The sequence below is a fragment of the Patagioenas fasciata genome, chromosome Z (genome assembly GCF_037038585.1).
Source record: "Patagioenas fasciata isolate bPatFas1 chromosome Z, bPatFas1.hap1, whole genome shotgun sequence".
Lineage (NCBI taxonomy): Eukaryota > Metazoa > Chordata > Aves > Columbiformes > Columbidae > Patagioenas > Patagioenas fasciata.
The window spans coordinates 63,021,670-63,044,777 of NC_092560.1; the positions used below are offsets into that span (position 1 = coordinate 63,021,670).

At 38.4% G+C, this 23,108-nt stretch overlaps 1 protein-coding gene across 1 annotated transcript; it reads left to right on the forward strand.

Annotated features, from left to right (window-relative positions):
• The first annotated feature begins 1,003 nt into the window (after positions 1-1,003).
• On the forward strand, positions 1,004-22,995 carry C9 (complement C9). Its single transcript, XM_065861596.2, has 12 exons — positions 1,004-1,131; positions 6,263-6,380; positions 7,038-7,185; positions 8,581-8,728; positions 10,398-10,536; positions 11,685-11,903; positions 14,206-14,446; positions 15,802-15,930; positions 19,386-19,564; positions 19,722-19,950; positions 20,754-20,934; positions 22,829-22,995. Exons 1-11 carry the CDS (start codon positions 1,046-1,048, stop codon positions 20,912-20,914), a joined length of 1,797 nt encoding a protein of 598 aa, XP_065717668.1. The 5' UTR covers positions 1,004-1,045; the 3' UTR covers positions 20,915-20,934; positions 22,829-22,995.
• Positions 22,996-23,108: the final 113 nt, after the last annotated feature.

A 23,108-nucleotide genomic window follows, 5' to 3' on the forward strand; every position in this document is an offset into this window, starting at 1 on the left:
TCACCAAGAACTGGTTAGCAGGACCTTTTACTTGCTGGTCTGCTAGCTTAAGTTTAAATAGCTGTGTATTCTGATCTAGTCTCTGTCTTACATTACTACTGTTCACAGTTATTTATATAGCATCAGCTGAAGCAAGTTTGATGAACCATTACAGTATTACAAATGTCTGTCTTGCATTCTTGCTCAACAAATGAGTTCATTGCAACTGGACTTTTCAAGCTGGACTGAGACTGTATCGGATTTAAGTTCCTCTAAATGAAATTATCCCAAACTCAGGACTGAGTAGGGAAAAAAAATTTCCTGCCCTATTCCACATACTCTCCTCTCCCCATCACAAAAATGGAAGAACAGAAAAAGTTAGGTTTTTTTACTTATTCATGGTTATTTGGAGTATCCTTGTACCAGGTCATTATTTTAAGCTTGTATACAGATACTTAATTCTTAACTGCTAAACAGCAAGTTATTTATGAGTTACTTCTGTATTGTGACTGTGTTCAACACATGATGCCTTAAATCTGGATTACAGCAAAATAGGGTCCTTCAAAACCACAAAAAATTGTGTGTTCTTTTATATTGGCAAGGGGGGAAGAGGGGAGAAAGAATCTTGGGACTTTATTCCTCCAGTAGTCCAAATGAGGATTCCAAAGATGTCAGATGCTGAACTTACTCTTGTAAATAGCCCTGCTTTAGAAACTATTTGTTCCTTACATGAGTAACTGCTACGACAGCTTTACACTAGGCAGTTAACTGCTCTAATTAAATAGAAAATGGCGTTTCTCTATTTAAAAGTTATTAGTAAACAAAAATGGCTTGCTTTTAATCTTGAGAGCACTTTACACTATTCCCAGTTTCAAAGCAGGAAAAAGTGGGATTTTCAGAAGAGTAGACTTTGGAGCACTTACCGTAAGTTAGTTTTGGCCAGTAACTGGCATTCTTCCGTAAGCACTTTTTTTTTTTGTTTGTCCTTTTGGTAATAAATAACAAATGGAACAAATAAAGAAATTGCAAATTCAGTCATGGCAATCCTTGTCTATTCAGCTACAAAATGAGAAACACTTATGTTATCCTGCAGCTTATATCCATATTATGCAGTTTAGAGGTGGCTGCCTCACTTCTGGGGGAAGGCAGACGGTAAGTGTCCTTGGTTTTCTGCAGATGTCTATAATGTTTTCTTTTTTCCCACACAGGGCATAAAACTCCAATGCAGAGTTTTCTAATGGTAGCTCATGCAGATATCCGATGAAAATGGAAGCTACTTCTCACTGTGTTTCAAGCAGTCAAATAGAAATGGCTTATCCACAATAAAGGTGTTTGATAGCTGTTGAAGCCATGTTCTTGCAGGGAGGTGGAACTCAAGCAACTGTTACCAGTTGCATGCTGAGTGTGAGAATATAATTTATTCTCAATCTGTTTGTTTCCGAAGATGCACAATTTTATAATGGCAGTGCTTCTATTCCTTTTTAAAGTCTCCTAGACTGCTTATTTCTAAATCCTTGGAAATATAGCCTTTGTTTTTTCTCTGAAAGTATCACTAGAAGGCCAAAGGTTTAGTCCCTACAAAAATATAATGTGACAAGAACTGAAGAAATACGCTACCAGAAACAGAGCTGCCTAGTCTAAATGTAATTTGTGAGCATGGTCAGTACTAAGTGATGAAAGAATGTGAGCCTCATAATAGTTATATTTACATTAAGAACAAATTGGGATCCGTTTGCTTTAAGACTTAGATTACAGTATGTGAAGCATTTTGTGAGGATATAAATACTATCTGAACAACTGAGTACTGCCTCTCACATGTGTGTCCAGACCTGAGGGTGGCTGCTGCTATTATTGCTTGAAATACCTGAACGGACTTTCAGGAGCAGCCTTCAAAATTATCAGGATTGCTGCTTCCCTTTCTCCTTATTTTGGTAGTTATTATATACAGGGCAGGTTTGATGTATTCTGGCTGGTCTGTTTCTAACTATGATTATCACAAAGAGTTTGTAGTAGGCAACGTGGGACAGCAGCTTGACTTCACATCATACCAAAGACTGTGCAGCTTCATGACGGTGCTAGTAACTACATTTGGCAAAGCTATGCCTTTGCGTGATGCTATCATGTCTCCAATTTCAACAGAGCTTGCCTTCTCTCTTTGTCAGTTCTAATTGTCAAATCAAAACTTTTTCTTGAGTCACCAGTTTTGTAACTGATGAACTGAACAACTCTGTGTTTTGAAGTTGGGATCAACAAAAAAATCACCAAAGCTGTGTGGCCTGAGGGTGTACAGAGTGTATTGTGCAATCCAAGACAAGGTGCAAGCGACTTTGTGTACTGGTTGTGAAATGGCTTCCGCTATTCCAAAGAGCACTCTTCTGTCCCTCAAACCTTCTCAATAATGGATGACAGAGAAGGTATTTCAATTTCTACACTTGTCTCTGGAGTTTTTGCTCCAAACTGCCACCTTCATTGACATTATTCAGTAGCTGAACTGCCTTTATCTTCTCTCATATTTAAATTGTGTGACTTTATACCTTGTGTTTCAGCATGGTTTTTATGTAACCCTTTGTCCCTAGGTTTAATGTGGAGGTGACAAGCCTGGCAATTTTCCTGGTATCTTTGTCTTTTCTAAACAATATTGTTGAATAAAATGCTCTTTCCAAATGTGTCCCTCTGAATTTCCAGAATAATCTGCACAGTGGATGCATTGTTGGTGTTTCAGAGTTCACGAGCAACATTTGTAATGAATTTTTTTCTGATATATGAGAGATTTTTTTCTTCTCTAACCTCAAGTAAATAAAAAACCTTAAAACTGGATCTGCAGTAAATCACCTGTACCTTTTACACTAAACTAGAAGGCGACCCAGGGGTCTGTGTACATCACCCAATGAATATTCTTGCAGAAGTTGCTCAATTGGGATCACATGAAAACCTGTGCCACCTGAAATTCAGCTCAAAGATTATAAAAAACTCTGGTTGGCAGATAACTGATGGCAAGAATTCTATTTGCACTGAAAAATTCTACTCAGCCTTTCCTGCCTGTGATTTTTATTTTAGACTCAAAATAACGACTTACAGGAACCTTTGGGACACTCTTTATGTTCTGTACTAGCTTGAGTCTGGTCACTCCTTTAGGAAGTGTAACACTTTACTACGTGCAAGGGGGTTTGGCTGCATTTTGTAAGTAATAATTTGAAATTTCACAATTGCATTTCAGGGTAAACCTCAACAGTACCTAAATACTTGGTAATTTCTTGGAATAAGAGGAACATTTGCCTTTAGAAATCCTGCCAGGTAACCTAATCTATCATTAGGGTCTAAGGGTTCCCACTCCTAACTTCAATGACAACCTGTTGGTCTTCAACCCAAGATGCTAGAATAGGTACTGATACTCAGAGGTTTATAGTTCTACATCAGTAAGGAGATGGAAAGATGATATATGCAGCCAATTTTGCAGACACAGGAAGAAAAAAGCTAGTTCTCATCCATTTACCAGACCAGTAGATTTCAATTTCTTCCCTCTGTTGATGTTACTGTTGAGTGGCGGAAAAATATTTAATAAAATATTGTACAACAACTTTTCAAAGCATTGTCTGCTCATTATGAAGTTACAGTAAATTGTAGTATTGCTGAAGTATTTGTAAGATGAGCTAATTACAGGCAAATGAATTGTTTTTGAAAAGGCTGGTGGGCTATATCAAACTTCAAGTACATTACAACTTTCTACAATTTCATAGAACTGCAGAGTATATTGAAACGTTTAGGTTAGGAAGGACCTCTGGAGGTCTTGTACAATGTTCTGTTCAAAGCAGAGCCTTAAGTTATTCAGGCATCCTGTCAAACAGTCCTGAGTATTTCCAGTGAGGGACATTATACCATTTCCCTGAGTAACATATTCCAATGTTTCATTTTTCTCACGTTAAAGTTTTGGGCTTCCCCTGAAGTAATTTTTCTTCTGTAGAAGTTTCTAGGAGATGTGGTATACCTTTCTCTTTCTTATTTTTGAGTTATAACCCTTAATGTAACACAAGGTAGGTGTGACTGCAGCACAACTTCAGGTGGAGTTATGATTTCAAAAATCTGCGTCTGTTCCCAAGATGGAGTATCATTCTGATGTACATAAGCATGCATGCTTCGTCAATATTTGAAATACACACACATGCTAAGCGTGTTAGGATCTAAAAACCTCAGCAGCACTAGGGAAAGTAAGCCGGCCCCTGAGTGGGCATATGAAAATTGAAGAAAAAGCTCGAATTGAAAGTCCCATGGTTAATCTAATCACAGTCTTTTGGGGCCAAAGCAAAGAGACAGATGATCCATTAATCTGTGCCTGATACTGATCATTAAAGGGTGCTCAGTAGAAGTGCAAGAATAAGACAGGTATTCAATGTTGTCTCCCAGGCTCCCAGCACTTTTGTCTGTCAACAAGCGGGTTATTGATTTAGGTACTCAGAGTCCACCAGAGAATTAGTGAAAGGGAATTTTGTGTAAAATGGACTTTCCACAAGGTTGGATCTGCACCTTCTATCAGGTACCCCAATTTCTGTCACCAAGCACACAGCAAAGCTTCATACCAGCTGAGTTTGAGATGTCCCTCATATGGAGATAGTTCTTACTTCTTTGTCTCATTTCTGCTATCCATAGAAAATGGGCATGTTTGTGCTTTTTGCTGTTCCCTTTTTTCAGAATCCCACCTGCTAATAGCAACATCCTTGGCCAAGGATCCATTTACTGCAGGTCCTAGCTTGAGATCAGGAGACTTCTGGGAAGACAATTGTTTAGGAGCAGCAGGCAAGACAGCGGGAGTGCACAACACAGACACTTCCAGCAGCAGCTCTGGTGCGTGTTTAGCGCTGGCGTGTGTGACAGTGGAAAGTTTGAAGCATCTGAGCCAGTCAGGGTCAGCTGAGTGTATAAAAGGTTGCAAAACAACCCTGTGATCCTTGAGCTGTTTAAGATTCAATAGTTGGAAAGACACACAGGTTGATTTAGTGTCTCAATAACAACTTACTATGTATGTAACTTGAACATACAATAAATGCCATCAGAAAGCTGAACCAACTGGTATATCTTCCTTGTCCAAACTGCAGATTTCTCAACCTTGTGGAATCAGGTTACATTTGTTTGGACTCCTGACATATTTGTATGAGGGAAGGGGGTCAAAGAGTGGAGGACAAGGCCCTGCCTGCAACAACAGCCCATACATCACGCTGCGGGAGCTGCAGATCTGCCAGCTAGCTGGGCTCAGCAAAGAAAGTCCCATTGTAGAGCAGTGGCAATGGCATTAACCTGAAGAGATGCAGAGAGAGATTGCTTCACAGTGGATGAATACTCAGCATGTAAGGCCAAATTGGAATAAATTACAGAAAGCAAAGCAGGCACATTAGACTTCAATGGTCCTCTATTTCTGTTTTTCACCATTGTTACCTGTGAAGATAAGGTCACCAGTAATCTACTGGCCTTGTTTTTTTCTTAAAACTAACAAGTCCTCTTACAGTGCATCAGTTTAATGTCTAACTGTGGGTACTTTAAAGAAACTTATTTCTATAAAGTGATGGCCTTTCACTTACTGAGAGCCACGAGTTTCATGGCATTTAAAACTGGGCATCGATATGAAGAGTCGCTCTGGAAAATATAGGCCTAACTGGTGAAGTATTCAACTTGGCAAGCGGTAGAATACTTAGATAGCTAAACATGTATCTGTTTTTTCCAACTATATAAGTCGAACTATTAACAAATAATACCTTTATTTATGCGCCTTCTTTCAACTCAGGAAAGCATTTAAATTTTTATCTAGGCTTAAGGGAAACCCGACTAAAGTAAATAAGCTTAAAGAAAATCACAAAGACATATACTGAAGTGCTACATCTTTTGAGATGTGCTGCTGCGCCTTTGTCTTCAGCTTGAAGTATGGAGAGCACAATCACTGTGTGAATAGGGGAAATGCAGATGTCCTCTGTGTATTATTGTTTGATTTTCTTCAATAACATGACCCACAGAAAAGCATGAGTATGCACAAAGATCTAAAGAAATCTAAGATTTCTAAAAAAGGGAAAGAGACCTGGCTTATTAAGTCTTCAAAGTTTTTTAATGTATTTTTAAATCACCAAAGATTTTAAGATTAGGCAGATGTTTATATATCTAAGTACCAAGCACTGCTATGAAAGTGAAGCAGAAAGCAGCTTGAAGGTGCTTCCAAAATATTGGTCTATGGTCTAAATACAAGCTCACATGTGATTTTGGTGTACTGCCCAGGACTGTACTGGAATGTTTTGTTTGACAGCTCTTCAGAAAAAGCTTTCCACAGAGGAACAAGAGAACTGAATGCTCCATCTCCAATAGATTGTAAGCTGAGCAGCTGGAGCACTTGGGGGCCTTGTGACCCATGCACCTATCAAAGGGTAAGCTATAATTGGAAGTCTTTGTTCCAAAGCCATAACAAAAGAGACACTACCTGTCTGCATTTTGGTTATGGGAAAAGATCAAATTTCAACTCTTAATATTGTGTGGTCATGTTTGATGAAAAACATAATACTTTCAGATCTGAAGCCGTAAGAGTCAGAGAAGACTACATCCAGATGTACAAAACTTGTCAAGCATTCTCATTCAAAATGTTTTCTTGATAGAAATTTTCTATTTTGGCCATGTGGATGTTTCTGTTATGAATATTACTCTTCAATATCTCTTTGTTTCTTAAATAAAAATCTTTTTTTTTTTTTTTGTCAAAAGCAGACTTTTATTTTCTTAGGGGAGTTCTTATGAGACTTCAAGAAAGTTAAGGACTTGAAAGCACACAAAAAATATATGATGTATTTCGTCCCTGGGCTGAAAATAAGGAAATAGTGAAATAAACTAAGTAGTGAAAAATAAACTTCTCTCCATACCTGCTAAGGCATTATTACTAATTATTTTTTCCTGCACACTTTTTTTACACCACGAGCTGTGCCTATGAAATTTCAACCAAAAATTTAACCAAAGTTGCTTCATTTTGAGAAGTTCCATTCTTGCAGTTCTCTTTTCTATCTAAGCAATGTTAATAGTCTAATTTATCCTTCAAGTTTCGCTCTAGACGTATTGAAAGATTTGGACAGTTTGGTGGAAGACCATGCTTGCAGACCTTAGGAGACACACAAATCTGTAAAACTGGTGAAATATGTCCCGAAGAACCAGAACAAGACTGTGGTACTGACTTCCAATGCGATTCTGGTAAGTTTAGGTTTCATGCCATAGTGTTGCTAAGAAACAACTTGCAAAAACATGTTTTAGGTAGTTCTGTGAAGAAGTTATATCCCTTTCCATTGAAGAGAAAATACATAGACAAAGAGAGAGATATGTTTTAGTGTTTTTCTAGGTGAGAATGATTTCCTGAAGCAGTGCCTTATTGCTAGGGTTTAAAAACAGTCTCCAGTGTGTGGACAGGTGGCTTCTAAAGTCACAATGCCAAAATCACAGCATGATCAATATTTGACAAGGGGTACATTCCTCTCGTCTCACATAATAATTTGTATCTAGTTTAAGTTCTTCTCCCATACTTTCCACTTCATTATTAAAAGCTGAGCATATTGTGAGTGTTCTTTCTTCTAGTGTAACTGTTCTACCTGCTACAGAATCACTAAGATTTATGAAAAATCACTGGGATAAACTCGGACTGAAGGAATTTTAACAAAATGGATAGGGAGGTTTACTGATCAAAGTGGTATGACAGATGCTAGCTGGAGACCAGAATGCCTCTAGATTCAAAGTAATATGTAAGTTTGCAAAGTGGTACATGCGTGGCAAATGAATGTATGTAGTGTTCAAGACCCGTGATAAATTGAAATAAAATAGTAAAAATTAATGGTAATAAAACTAGTCAAAACAGGAAAGGAAAGATGGTAAGTGAATTTTGAGTGCCAAGATGTTTATTTGAAATGTTGTGAAGAGCACTTAGGAAAAAAAAAAAAAGGAAAGTATGTGTTTAGCTGCTAGCTCACAGCCATTGTGTGGCACTTTTTGGTGAAGCAGTTGACAGCAAAAAATGTTGTTTTATTATGCTAGGGCTAAATTTCCCCAATTCTTTAAATTCTGTAGAAAAAAATCTTACAAAAATCTGTGATATGCACCCTCAGGAAAATTACTATTTCACTGTTGATGTAGAACATAAATTGCTATAGTTTTAAAAACTATTGTGTCCAAATAGATATAGCCCAAATAGCAAAAATTTAAAGAATTTATAAATAAGTATTTGTTGATATTGAATTAATATTTTTCTGTAATGTCTTAATACAAATTCAGACAAACAAACGAACAAACAAAACCAAACATGGCACACTAATAAACAAAGGTTTATATAGAAACAATCACAGGAAGTAACAATTTTCTGTGAATAACAGCAGTTAACCTGTCACTAAATTTCCTTAGCCATCCTAGTAAACTCATAGGTAAATACAGTAGTACAAGTTTTTATTTATATTTGAAGGAGGCAGGGTGTAGGACTGTAATTGCTTATGACAATAACAGAAATAAACAGACAAAGATCCGGATAAGGAATAGCTGAGGATGTCATTTAAAGTCTATCCTGGAAAAAAAGTGCATTCATTCCATGTTTTATTCTTTGACTAGGTCGATGTATAAAACGACGACTTGTGTGTAATGTAGATAATGACTGTGGAGACTTTTCTGATGAAGATAACTGTGAATCTGACCCACGATCACCGTGCCGTAACCATGATATCGATGTGTCTGAAGTTGGCAGGACTGCAGGGCAAGGGTATGTAATGAAGTAAAAAGTAGTATTGGGCATTGTGAAGAGTCTTGGACTGTCCCTAAAGCCAGCTGAAAACACTGGGGCACACTGGCATTTCGAAAAGCAGAATCTGAATCATGTTCTCATTTGTATTCTGAGATGCTATGTAGGTTTTGGAAGAACAACTAACTACTGTTTTGTTTTGTAGACCTGGAGAAGATAAAATATTTATATAGACAGTGTAAACCAATCATAACATTAATACATAGAATCAGACATAGAAATTATGTGAATATGCTTATAATCTTTTAAATGTGAAGTTTATATAGATATGTTTCAAGTGATATTTCATAATGAAACAGTCAATCCAAATTACTAGAATACAAATCTAAAGGAGAGAAGAAGTATCTCAATTATTTATACAACAGGATGCCTTACTGCAACAACACTCTGTCTGAAGCTTTTTTCCAGTTTTGCATTCTTCAGTTCCCAGATCTTTGTTGTTTACAGTTTTGCTCATTAACCTAAACCAAAAATTAATCTTTCTGTTCTCAGACTCCACTGGATTTCTTTCATTTCAAACAAAAGGGAAGCGTGACATATTGCTTATCTACAAATTGAGTCAGACAGCAGCTATCTAATGTGGAACAATATGAAAATAAAAGCATGCTACAGCACCACCTTGTGTTTAAATGAAAATTGTGCTTCCTTTCAATTTAATTTTGATAATAGTACTACTGCACAAGAGCAAAAATACTGCCCTTGTATCATGGGGAGGTAAAACAGATACTTAGACATTTTTAGAAGTAGTTTCGTTATTATTTGTCTTATAATACATTATAAAAATCTTCCATGAGAAAATGTTGTATAGATATGTAGTAGTGATGCCAGTGACTTTGATGAATTGATAACCACTTTCTACACTCAGGTAGGTATAGGGACATGTATCAGACATAAATATTGGAAATACTGGAAAGCTTCAAACTTGTGAAACAGATACAGAAAGTAAGAAAAAAAAATCCTCCAGAGAGCAGTTATTTTTGAAGTCTTTCTTCTTGTACATTGATATGTAGATGCATAGATCTATACAGCCAATCTGCCCCCTTCTCTGGACTTGTATTGGTTCAGATTTCCTCTCCTCTGCTCCAGAGAATTCTATTACTCCCCTATGTCATGTCCTGGGAGAAAAGACAATGCTAGAAGTAGCTGTATATTCCTTCTACGGATTCAATGGATCTTGTATGCACTCAGTATCAAAGTTTCTACCAGCAAACAAAACAATAGAACTTATGGGAAAAAAAAAAAAAAAGTTAGAAGTAGCTGTTGATATACCCCTTTTACACCTATAAGGAACACTTCCTCACAAATACATCGGTCAAGAAAAAATTGGTTTTACTTCCTTTTATTCCTGAGAGTCTCACTTCATTTCATGTTTAGTATCTAGCTTTGATTTACTTCACATTATTGGCCCTTAAAATGCTTTGCAAAAGATATATCGTTATGTCTGTTACACAGATGAAACAACCACAAGAGTTGGGGCAAGCTGTTGTGGATGAAGCTAGATTCATTTGCACAGATACAGTCACCACCTCTTATGGAATCTGTCTTTTTCAGTCATAATACCATTGTCTACAGACTACGGGTGCTGACACATCCTTTTTGAAGCATAACCTCTCCTGTATTTCTTTCATAGAATCAATGTTTTAGGGATGCAGCCAATGGCCAGCCCATTTGACAACGATTTTTTCAATGGTCTTTGCGAAAGAGTGCGTGATGGAAACACAAGGACCTACTATCGGAAGCCATGGAACGTGGCTGTTCTTACTTATGATGTAAGTCTAAGTCCTTCTGTGCAAACTAGGGTGTGTTTAACTGAATGACAAATCCTGACATCCTCTTGAAAGGCTCAGCATAGCTCTTTAGTCAGGCAGCAGCTGTTTCTTAGCATCGAGCTTTTGGTTAAGTTCAGAGGCAAACAGGTTATATTATCATTTGCTTTAGCAGTTAAGTTCAGTTGTACCAGAGAAATTCCCACATGTTCATTGCTGCACCTGTGCATAGTTTCTGGAATGTTTACAATACCAGTGTATGAGATGAACAGGAGATGTACCTTACTTTTACTGAGTAGGGCATCAATCGAGCTGCTTTTTCAAGGACACACAAAAGATACCAGTAAAAAGGCAGCAATAATATTATGATACTCTGGTCCTGCTTGGGCTTTCTAACCACTGATTACTTTCTTTGTGCCACTGAAAAAAAAAATCTAATAGGCTTTTGAAATTCAGACTATAACTTCCAGTGAGGTTTTGACACCAAAAGTGTTCATGATTTAGAAACATCCATATTGGATGCATTTCAAAAATAAAAGAAGTATTTTGCTTACTAAGTTCTTTGTCTATCTCTGTAAGTAGGAACTTAATAGAGCAATAGCAACTTAAATCAGATCCTGCCCCAAATTAGTGAATCTGACCCAGCGATATTTGCTCATATTTGATTTTGATGAAACTACTTCAGTTACGAAAACTCTATGGTCTGGTAGCATATTAAAAACAAAAAAAAAAAAAAACCAAAACAAAACACTGAAATAGGTATTCTGAATCAGCTATTGTCTTCCATATGAAAAGAACACAAAATCATAATTCTAATTCATGTCAGATGTCGAGACCTGTTAGCAAATCTTGTCTGTTCTAGGAAGGAGCTACATGTACTCCTTACATGTAAAGGAACTGTTGACACACATAAAGTACTTTTGACAGTGTTACATGCTGAGACTTAACATTCATTGAAATATTGTCACTGCTGTTTCCTGCCTAGTTTTGAACCACTTAGCTGATCCAGATGACAGGGTGATACTTCCATTTGTTTTCTTTTAAAAGAATAAAGAGCTGTAAGAAAATGTATTGCCAATCTATGTAAAGTATGTTTTTCTATTACTGCCTGTTTTGTTTTTTCACACAACCTTTTCATTATCTTTTCTAAGACAAAAGCAGACAAAACCTTCACATCTGTGTTCTATCATGATCGTGTAAAAATGTTACAAGAGGTTTACATAGAAAAACAAAAACACTTTAATGCTGACCTGTCTCTGAAATACACACCTACTGAAGGAAGTGACAAAACTGCTTCAGAAGGGAATTACAAATATCACTATAGCAAGAATTCAAGTTTAAGTTCTATCCTGAACAGTTTCACAGAAAGGGTAAGTTTAATTAAACCGAAGGGTTTAATGTAACCATTTTACAAACAGTAAAATTCACAGTGTTGTAATAATGTAATGTTAATATTTCTAAATATTCTAGTTGCCTGTTGCTTTTCTGCCATTTATTCACAGAAATGAAATAGTAACAATACTAGAGTTAAGATTTCAAATGTGGCCAAAGCATAACCAAACACAGCTTCATTTTCCCACTGTTTACCTTGACTAGCAACCACCCTCATCTTCAACAGCGGCTTGATGTTAGAAAGGGCCAAAGATCTTGGACTTCATCTTGATTAGAAACCAAATCTGATCTAGTGCAGTGTGGGTAAATTAGGTCAAGTCCTGGGAGAAAAATTATCATGGATTAGGCCTACACTAGATATACACAAAAATAGCACACTGCCGTGATTTTAGCCTGTGTCAGCTCTTGTGCTCTCATAAGCAATGCCCATCCTCTGCTCCCCTGCAGTATGTTTGAAGGGAATGTTCTCAGTGGACAATCCATAGAAAGCAAGCCTATTTTGGAGGTGCACACAAGCCATACCACTCTACCTGCTCTTTGAGACAGATGAAAACCCCAATTGTATTTTATTTACTACTAAAAAAGTAGCCTTAGCATCTAGTGGGGTCAAAGAGAGAGACAACAAAAAGTTATACTAGTCATGCTAGACACTATGGCCTAATACAACAGCTAGGTGCTAGTGGAATTAACCGACCAGGTCATATATCCTTTCCCACCATATAGGCCACAGTCTGTGATTGCCACAAGCCATCATGTGTAAGCTACATCAACTGCATAGCGCTGAAGTACTCCATATGCAAGGAAGAACAGATCTGCCTAACCTGATAATCTTTCAATTTTCTTGTCAGCCTTGTTGTCTAGGATGCTTTCAGATCCAATGGTTATAAGGGAAAACTAAGTTAACTTTTATAACTGATTCATTAAAATAATACTGTAGAGAGAGGTCTGTACGATAAAGAGAAGCTGACATACAGCACTGACTTTGTATTGGTATGAGTTTTCTTGGGACAGAAATGGACCATTTAAATCTCAAAGCATTCATCTCCACAAAGACAAAAGACGAAGTTCTGTAACTCAGGGTATATTACAGGCCACTCATAGTCTAGTGGCTTGGGACAGGAGTTTTGGCATCAAATTATTTCTTGGAGATCAGCTTAGAAAATGAACCAGATCTGTCACTGGCAGGTGTCTGTCACCATAAACTCAAATTGTTGCAGGTTAGTAGAGTGGCAGTCCCTGGTCGAGAACCCTCCAGGGCTCACCTGCAATCTAAGGCAAAGAGCAGCCCAGGGATACCAGGAGAGTAAGGGAATTTGCACATGCTTGATGGCAGGAATATTTGCACCTACAAAAATCTCCTCAGAGATTCAGATGCCTGAAGATTTCTGTCAGTCTGAAGCAGCAGTTTAAGTTCTTTTAAATGGTGCTAGCTAATGTGATGGTCAGTTCCTTAATTCCTTTTACATACTTCCTGTTAGGTCTTACTATTAAGAAGTCATATAAGTGCTGCAGATAATAATGGGTTATAGAAGGCACATGTTTGCTTGAAGTCTTAAGTGCAACTCTTTCAAAAGACGTCATGTGTTACAGGCAGCAGCTAGGTCCTCATTTCAATTGTATTAAACCAATGTAATGTAATGTATGTATGTAATGTATGAAAATGTAATGTAATGTATGAAAATGTCAGTCACTAAACCTGGAGTTAGAATGTATTTATGGGTCAAATACCTCAAAGGGATTTTTTTGTTATTAACTTTCATTTTATGATGTTATTTCGGGCTTTTTTGTTTGTAATTGGAGTTGTGCCCTTCCTTCTGACAGTCTAACAGAGAAGTGATACAAAAAAAGAGAGGAACTTAGTTCTGCTCTGACTATAAACAAAGACAAAACTCTATTTGACCTTAGTGGGCAGTTTTTGTTATCTGGCAAGCCATATGGAATTACTTTTCAATGTTATGAAAATCAGAAACACACTTTTGGTAGATACTGTACTTAAAGAGAAGACCTTGTCAAATAAATCACAAAGAACTTGATGAAATTAGTAAGGTGAGAGTTCTGCAAAACTGGAAGAACAAAAATTATCTAGATCCCTTTCTGCTTCCTCAGTTTAAATTAGAGAACTCATAATTAGAATTTAACAAGTGTGTTCCTGTTCCAAAATGTTAGATTGAATACTATGTTTAGAGGTGCTGCAGCTTCTTTATAAGCAAAATAGAACAGATTTTGCTGCTGTGCTGCATGCCAAAATGGCATTTTCATCTTATTTCTTCTTGCATTCAGAACCAAACCTTCCTGTATATAAAAGGAAAGATTCAACTGGGAAGATTCCAAATGCGGAGCCGTGATGTCCGTCTCACAGATAGTTTCCTTGATGATCTAAACTTCCTGCCTGCTGAATATGATAAGGGAGAATATTTTAAATTCCTAGAAGATTATGGAACTCACTATGCGGTCTCTGGAATCGTAGGAGGAAAATACGAACTTGTGTACGTGCTGGATAATTACGCTATGTCTCGAACAGGTACAGATTCTGTTGATTTTGTTATGGTAGGCAGATTATCACCAATTCTTCAGCCATGCAGAGAGATGTATGAGGATTGTGTCTATGGAGTACATGTGTATATGTGTATACTGAAAACAGCACAGTTCAGTGTGTGCTGCTTGTGGCACAATAGGGACATTACAGAATTAGATGAGTTCAACAGAGATGAGAGTCAGTCTTTGTAGCTCCCAGAATGATGTATTTTATGTCTGTAACTGAGGAAAAAAAAATCTTAAACAAATCTCTTTGAAATATTAGCAATACTAAGTGGTGTGACATGATTCACAAGAGATCCTCAATGCCTAGAAAATCTTAAATCCAATTTGCTGATTGTTACCTTCTTGTCTTACACTCTAAGAGCATGGTGGTGGTGACAGAAAGTATGGAATGAATTGAAGAACTTACTAGAAATCACATGGTGCACTTGAGTGTGATTAAACTGTTTAATAGACTTTAACATTCACAGTGGCATTTTCCTTGCCCTGGTTAAGATAGAAAAGTAGTTATTTAATCCTCTCTCTTGTACAGTTGAGATACATGTGGGCTTGTGACAGATTAAGTGATCATTCTGGAATAATTCTCATGCTAATTTTGGAGATCAAGAAATAAGTACCTGCTGCATGGAGCACCACCAATAATATTGCTATCAGATGTTCAGGCTATGAAAAGGGACATGGGGCAAAGATGTAATCTATACCAGCATTACTCTCTACAGCACCTGGAGATTCTGGTGTTGGATTTTTTTTTCAGGTACCAATCTTGACCAAAATTCTTTCTGAACAGAAAAGTGAAGTTCCAGATGACATGTTTGAGTTTAATAAACAGAAAGGAGGTGTTGGAGGCAGTAGAGGATAGAGCAGGATTGAAACTTATGTCAATAGAATACTTCTAAGAGATTAGTGGTGTTAATTAACTTTATGAGGAAAAGTAGTGGAGAAACATGTTTGCAGTTGGGAGACAGAGACTGGGAGGATTCTGTAATTTAACACATAGAAAGAGCAAATGGTAAGCAGCTGAGAAAGACAAAATTCCCATAGAATATATGGTAATAGTGGTCCCTTGAGGGACACCTGCTTTCAGCTAGACCAAGGAAAACAGCAATCAGTTTTTGGAGGGTTTTGGAATTTTCCTAAACACTGTAGATCTCACCTGCCTCTGTTCAGGCACTTTAAATACTATCATCCTCATATTCATTCCATGGAAGTGGAAAAAGCAGAAGATAAATGGGAAGAGGAAAACCATTAACATCTCCTATAGCCCTGAAATTTATTTTCCATGAGTAATAACATTATTTATAGTCATCCATTTAATGACCAAATTATTTCCATTTCCAGGTATCACTGTCGAAGATGTGAAAAAATGCCTCGGCTATCACTTAGATGCCAATATTGCATATAAAGACTTACATGCCACTGTTAATATTGATGGTGGTAAATGTGAAAAGATTCATGTGAAGGACAAAAGTAAGTGTATCCTTATTTTAAATTCTATCTTTTGCTTAAGGAAAAATTATACCAATTGATTGCCCTTTTATAATCAATATAGTAATTGCTGGTAGGGAAAGGACTAATCCAGCAGATGAGTAGAGGTAAAACTGCCACACTTGCATTCTCCCAGGGCAAGCCAGGCTTAGCTTGTGTCCCCAGTAGACACACAAAAAAACACACTTATATAACACAGCTCCACTCCCATTGTTGGTACAGGCCTCCTGATGCACGTCAACACACACATCCCTGCACACATTACGAATGCCTCCAGTCTGCCCATAGCTGCTCAGGTTACACAGCAACTGGCCCTTGGATCCTCTTGTCTCCAGTTGCCTCACACAGACACACACTCATATGCAAACAGGTCTCAGTAAACTCCTGGACCTTAAGGTCTCTCATGTTTTTGGCACAGAACTCCTGGTCAATCCAGTAGCCTACTCTTCCAGTTGTCTCACTCTGGAGACACCTACATATCTAGGTCAGACTAACAGCCACTTTGATACTTGGCTCTCAAGCCACTTGCCCTATTCACTTGCTAGTCTGGCTTGTTATGTTAGTGATCACACACTGACATATGAATCTTCACTCAGTTCAGATATTGGCACCACAAACACTAGGATCCTGTCAGCCATTGTCCAGCTCCAGTTGCTGGCATGCAGGTCTCCATCCACAGACATATACCTGGAATACAGTCCGCTCCCCCAGGAAAAGAGTTAGAAATAGATATTAATGGCAATCCAAGAAATATACTGCAAAAATCAACAACAGCACCTGGCAGACAGCCTCACTGATCAGCCACCCCTCTATACACAGTCTTCTTTTTTGTATTTATCCCTGTATTTTCCCATTCTTGTTCCTCCCAAAGCCACCCTGTTCCCACTTACCTCTTCAATAGCAGTCCTATAAATATAGTCTAAGTATTTAAGTTTGTGCAATCTCAAAATGCCCTCTTCTGCACACAGAGAGCCTTTCCATTGACTCAACTTGCGGTTGACCCATCCTCAGCCCCATCCTGTGGGGCTAATGGGTCTGCTGGGATGGGTCTGTGAGGAGTCCAGGCAGGGGCTCCCTTTCTGTGATCAGGCTACTTGTGTTCCCTTGCCTGCCATTGTTCCTTTCTGATCCTTCATGTGCCTAAACATGAGTCTTTTATCATAGAATCATATAATGTCCGGAATTGGAAGAGATCCACAAAGATCATTGAGTCTAACTCCTGACCCTGCATATGACATCCCCACAGTGCACATCATGTGTCTGAGGGCGTTATCCTGTCTTCTTGAACACTGTCAGGCTTGGGGCCATGACCACGTCCCTGGGGAGCCTGTTCCAGTGCTCCACCACCCTTTGCATGAAGAACCTTCTCCTAATATCCAACCTAAGCCTCCCCTGGCACATCTTCCTGCCATTCCCTCAGGTTCTGTCGTTGGTCACTAAAGAGAAGAGATCAGCGTCTGCCTCTCTTCCTTCCTTGTGAGGAAGTTGTAGATGCCATGAGGTCTCTCAGTCTCCTCTTCTCCAGGCTGAACAAACCAAGTGACTTTATCCACTCTTCATGTGGCTTCCCCTCCAAACCTTTCACCAACTTCATAGCTCTTTTCTGGATGCTCTCCAGCAGCTTTATATTGTTTTTATCCTGTGGTGCCCAGACCTGCACACAGTGCTCCAGGTGAGGCCGCACCAGTGTAGAGAGAGCGGGACAATCACCTCTCTCGCCCGGCTGGCAATGCTGTGTTTGATGCACCCAGGACACGGTTGCCCTCTTGGCTGCCGGGACACACTGTTGGCTCATGTTCAACTTGCAGTCGACCAGAACCCTCAGATCCTTCTCTGCAGAGCTGCTTTCCAGCATCTTGTCCCCCAGTCTCTATGTACAGCCAGGATTGCCATGTCCCAGGTGCAAAATCCTGTACTTGCCCTTGTTGAACTTCATGCAGCTGGTGACTTCCGAGTTCTCTAATTTATCCAAACCACTCTGCAGGGCCTCTCTGCCCTCAAGAGCGTCAACAGCTCCTCCCAATTTAGTGTCATCAGCAGACTTATTTAGTATTGCCTCAAGTCCTGTGTCCAAGTCATTTATGAAGACATTGAAGAGAGCTGGCCCTAAGACGGATCCCTGCAGAACCCCGCTAGTGACTGGTCACCAGCCTGGGATAACCTCATTCACTAGGAGCCTTTGAGCCCAGCCCATCAGTCAGTTGCTCACCCACTGCACTGTGTGTTTACTCAGCTGTGTGCTGGACATCTTGTCCAGGAGGATACTGTGAGAGACAGTATTGAAGGCTTTACTGAAATCCAAAAGTATCTCATCGACAGGCTTTCTTTGGTCAACTAGGTCAGTAATCTTGTCGTAGAAAGAAATTAAGTTTGTTAGTCAGGACTTTCCCCTCATGAATCTGTGCTGGCTGGGACCATTGACTGTGTTGTTGTTCAGATGCTTTTCAATAACTCCCAGAATAATCTTCTCCATGATTTTGCCACACACAGAATTGAGGCTGACAGGCCCGTAGCGGCCAGGGTCATCCCTGTTGCCCTTCTTGTAGATTGGGACAATGCTTGCCTGCTACCAGTCATTCAGGACTTCTTCAGATTCCCAAGGGCATTGAAAAATCACAGAGAAAAGTCTCACCATGACATCAACCAGCTCTTTAAGCACCCTTGGATGAATCCCATCAGACCCCATTGACTTGTGGGGTAGCAAATCCTGCACAAGTTCCAGATTCATTGGGAGTTTATTGTTCATGCAGCCATGGTTCACTAAGCCACGGCTATGGAGGCCCCCACGTTCATCTTCATTGTTGGAGACTGAGGTGAAAAAAGTATTAAACATTTTGGCTTTGTCTATGTCCCTGTTAATAAGGTGACCATGCTCATTGAGTAAAGGGCCAATGTTATCTCTAGTTTGCCTTTTGCCATTAACATATGTTAAAAATCCTTTTTTAATTGTCCTTCACAGTACTGGCCAGCTTCATTTTTAATTGAGCTTTGGCCCCATGAATTTACATGACCTACAAATTGCAAAAGGCAAAGAGATTTACTACTGAGCACAAAAGAACAATTATTTTCAGTGATCTGTTCTTGTATTTTTGTTATGAAGCAGAAGGTGCTGCTATTCCAATTCCTGACCTTTTCTGGTTCAGCTCAGGTGATGCAGTAGCACTACTCATATTATCTTTGACTTTTTATCAAATAGGTATGATCTCCATAATGCCTCTCATTTTGCATTACCCCTTCTTTTCCTTTCAGTTACAGGGTTTTCTTATTTAATTGATTTTCTCCCACATAGGAGGTATAAGCAAATTCCACCACAACCAGTGAGTTCTTCTCTACAATTGTTTTACAGAGGTGGAATGTTTGCATTAAAAGGACAAGGGTTTTTCAAGATCCATGGCAGTTACACTTTCTTCTTCACCCTCTCTTCTTTCATTCTGCAGCAGAACTTAAGGATGACGCTATCATTGATGATGTCATCTCATTTGTTGATGGAGGAAAGATTGACTTTTCAATTAAAATAAAAGAAATGTTACTGCGAGGATCCAAAATGGTTGACATAGAGGATTACATACAGTGGGCTAAATCTTTAGTTGATGCCCCAGTAGTGATTCAGCAACGGGTAAGCTCAACTTCTTCAAAGCTGTTGTTCTTACAGTTTGGAAGCTTTTACTCTAAGATGGAGGTGAAGGTTCAGGTTTATAATGAACTTTAAGGTATGGGTATATCAAAAGGAACTTTGGAAAAGTGTGTTATGTATGGACACTCTTCTTCTACAGCCTTCTCCAATACATACACTTGTTCCAGTTAAGATGAGAAATGCATATTTAAAGAAACAAAATTTGGAAAGAGCAATTGAAGACTACATTACTGAATACAGTGTGTGCAAATGTCAACCCTGCAAAAATGGAGGCACCCTTGTGCTGGTAGATGGAGCCTGTACATGCATGTGTTCAAGCTACTTTCAGGGAATTGCTTGTCAGATTCCCAAATCTACATTAATTAAAGGTTAGTACCTACTCCAGACAGAAAAAAAATAGCATATTTGTTATTGTGAACAATATCCTGACAGAATGAGCCTTCGTAAGGCAGAAGGATGTCACAGTAGTCCCTTACACCTACTGCTGTCAAAGCTCCTGGGTATATAGTATGGAAGCTAGTGTAAGTTACTGGGTTCTTTCCATAAACAGGGCACTCTAAGTTAGAGTTCATTGTCTCACACACATTGTTGTGTCTTGGAATGATACCCCAAGCTCATTTAAGTACACAGGAGCATTATTGAAGAATTGTGCACCAACTGTAAGCTGATTTCAGGCAAAATCAATCTCACCGTATCATAAGCTGTTGTGTCTTCAGTTTCCTGTAGAAGCACTGTGTTTGCTAATGTATGATCATATTTCATAATTACTGTGCTAGATTAATATTAGATCGGTCTACAAAGGGGAAGAGGTAGATTAATGCATTTCCACAACTGACAATGTAAAACATTTATTGTGCAGTAAGCTCATTCCCTGTGGCCAACTTTTTAAAGTGTAGGTGCCCAAAATAGGCCTTAGGACTTGATATTCAGGCAGCTTCCTAGAGTGACAAAAATGTAGAAACCTCTGGGCTCTTAAGCAGTCCCACTGACTGCATTTTCAGAAGCCAAATCTGAGCAAAGGGATGTATTCTGGGGGATGCTATGATCTGCAGGATCACTATGATCAAGAATGCAATAATTGTATCATGGTCAAGCCCTAATTAATGCTTCTGTCGCTGCACAGAAGACAAAGAGATACTGAACTAATCCTAGTATGGTGTCTTAATACCAGTTGTCACTGATGGAGGCTGGAGCTGTTGGAGTGCCTGGTCCACTTGTATCAATGGAGAAAGCACTCGAACTCGTCAGTGTAACAATCCTGTACCAGAACCTGGTGGTAGACCATGCCAGGGAGAAAGCATTGAAAAACGGCCCTGTGGAGAAGAAAAATAGTTAATGCTGCCCAAAAACAGGTAGGTAGCCTCTCTGAGTACTAATATGTTATTGCTGTTTAGAATAAATGGTCAGCCAATATTTGCAGCATTTCAATGACACAGCTGAAATGATGGGTAAGTCCTCTTACATTTCATTTAAATCTTGATTTAAATCTTCGCTTTTGAAAACAGCCACCTGGTAGCTCAAACTCATTTGCATTTGAATGTCTTGACAAGCAACGTTATATCATAGACCTTCAAGAGTAAAATGGAGTTCTGGATAAGAACAGATGAAATATCCAGGTCTTAAAATTCAGATTCCATCTCTAGTCAGATTCGCCATCAAAATGTTATGTCTTAGGGACAAGGAAAGAGACATATTTTCCAGAAACAAAATATGAAGACAATTTGGGAGTCTGAATTCTGTTACTTGAGAAATGGAATGCTTAAATCCAACATAGGTTATGCTATAGCAGTTTTGAAACTTTTAGCTTGGAAAAAACAGTTTAAGAAAATGTTTAGCTACATAATTTTGTCAGGGCTTTTTATTTTCAATACAACACTGCAAAGAAAAACGACAACAAAAGAAAAATAAGCAGGGTTTTGAGGGTTCATGCTCTGGTCCATAAAATAGTGAAGTGGTCAGAACTTTATTCATCTGTTGAGAAAAAGAAGCTTGCATGCCACTTTTATGTGACAGTAAGAGTATTTAGACCTAGGAGGAAGTGTTTGGGTTCTATGCTTAACATGTTACCATAAGTTCCTTTTCTCTGGGAGGCCACGATAAGAAAAGAGGTGGCAAGATAAGGAAAAGGTTTTGAATGTTTGCCCACTGAAACACCCTGATCTTAAGTCTCACAACATGACCTCTACCTGCACCAAAAATATGTATCAGAAGATTTCTTTTATGCCTACCTTCTCTCAGCTTCAACGGAGTTCAGCTACATCTGATATTCTCCTTGTGTAGCACCCCGAGAAAGCACAGCCACAAGATACAACAGCACTCATGGGCCATCTAGCCCTACATCAGAGAATTACAAACTGCTTCCTACAGCACTGCATCTCCAGGCTATCAAAGCTACATATTCCATAAATTATTCCACAGCTGGAAGAGAGAATTGAGAGAAGAACATGATATAGAGCTGGAAAATTGAGACTAATATGAGGAAGACAATTTTTTAAAAGTATGGGAAATAAAATAATACTAGCAAGTGTCACATTAAAAATAAAGTGAAGACTGGTCCTTTACACAGTTGTATAATGAAAGTGAATATGCAATTTAAAAAACCTCAACACAAACTAATGGAAGGTTCTCAAACATGTAGATAATTGTGCTTGCACAAAAAATCCTAAAGCATCAATTTTGCCAGGATGGGAAAGAATTCTGTGGAAATATTTCTATGTCTTTCCCCATTCTTGGACATTCCCTATGTTTCTAGGTCAGTGCTATTGATCTCTTGCTAAAAACAAGGTATCAAGTTAGCATTTGCTTGATCCAGTGAAGCTGGTCTTATTTCGAAAAAGTCTCATAAGCATCTTGATTTTATTCCTGCATTATTTCATTGACATGTTTCTATTCAGCCATGACAGCAAATATCATGACAATTATTCGTGTTATGTACTTATTCAGATATGCTTCTTCTGGTATGGCATAGTAAAAGCTCTTTTAAAAAAAATAACCTTACTTGGGCTCCTGATATACCAGACATGCTGACTACTCATTCTTCCAGTATAAATCAGATACTTAAGTCCTCTGAAACTCACAGTGTGTGTTTCGATACATTCTTCATGAGAATGTTCTTACATTACAGTCATATGTGAGAAGCAGTGAAATCTTATTCATAAGAGTACTATTTCACTTGAATTTTGACAAATATATATGTCGTAGCTAATATTTTCTATCACTTCTTTACTATTTTTTCTCCTTTTTTAGAAGACAACAATGGATTCCAAACCAATTCTAGAAATCACAGTTTCTGCTGGCCAGCTAGCTATCCAAGAGCAATGGAATGCCATGATTTAAAAGCACCTGTTGTTTAAATGATCACTAATACAAACAAAGTAATAGACAAATAAACATCTTAACAGAGATGAGCTGATGCAGTGTATGTGGTCCATCTTTCATTTGTCTGTGACCATCATTAGAGCATGAATTATCGATCTTTGGTAGTCGATGGCATAATGGTGTCCCCTTGTCAATGTTTTTTTTATTA

Coding starts and splice junctions, on each gene's coding strand:
- C9 (XM_065861596.2), top strand. CDS start 1,046: ATGAGAAACACTTATGTTATCCTGCAGCTTATATCCATATTATGCAGT. Junction 1,132..6,262: donor CTTCTGGGGGAAGGCAGACG/GTAAGTGTCCTT, acceptor TTTGTTTGACAG/CTCTTCAGAAAAAGCTTTCC. Junction 19,565..19,721: donor CAGTAGTGATTCAGCAACGG/GTAAGCTCAACT, acceptor CTTCTTCTACAG/CCTTCTCCAATACATACACT.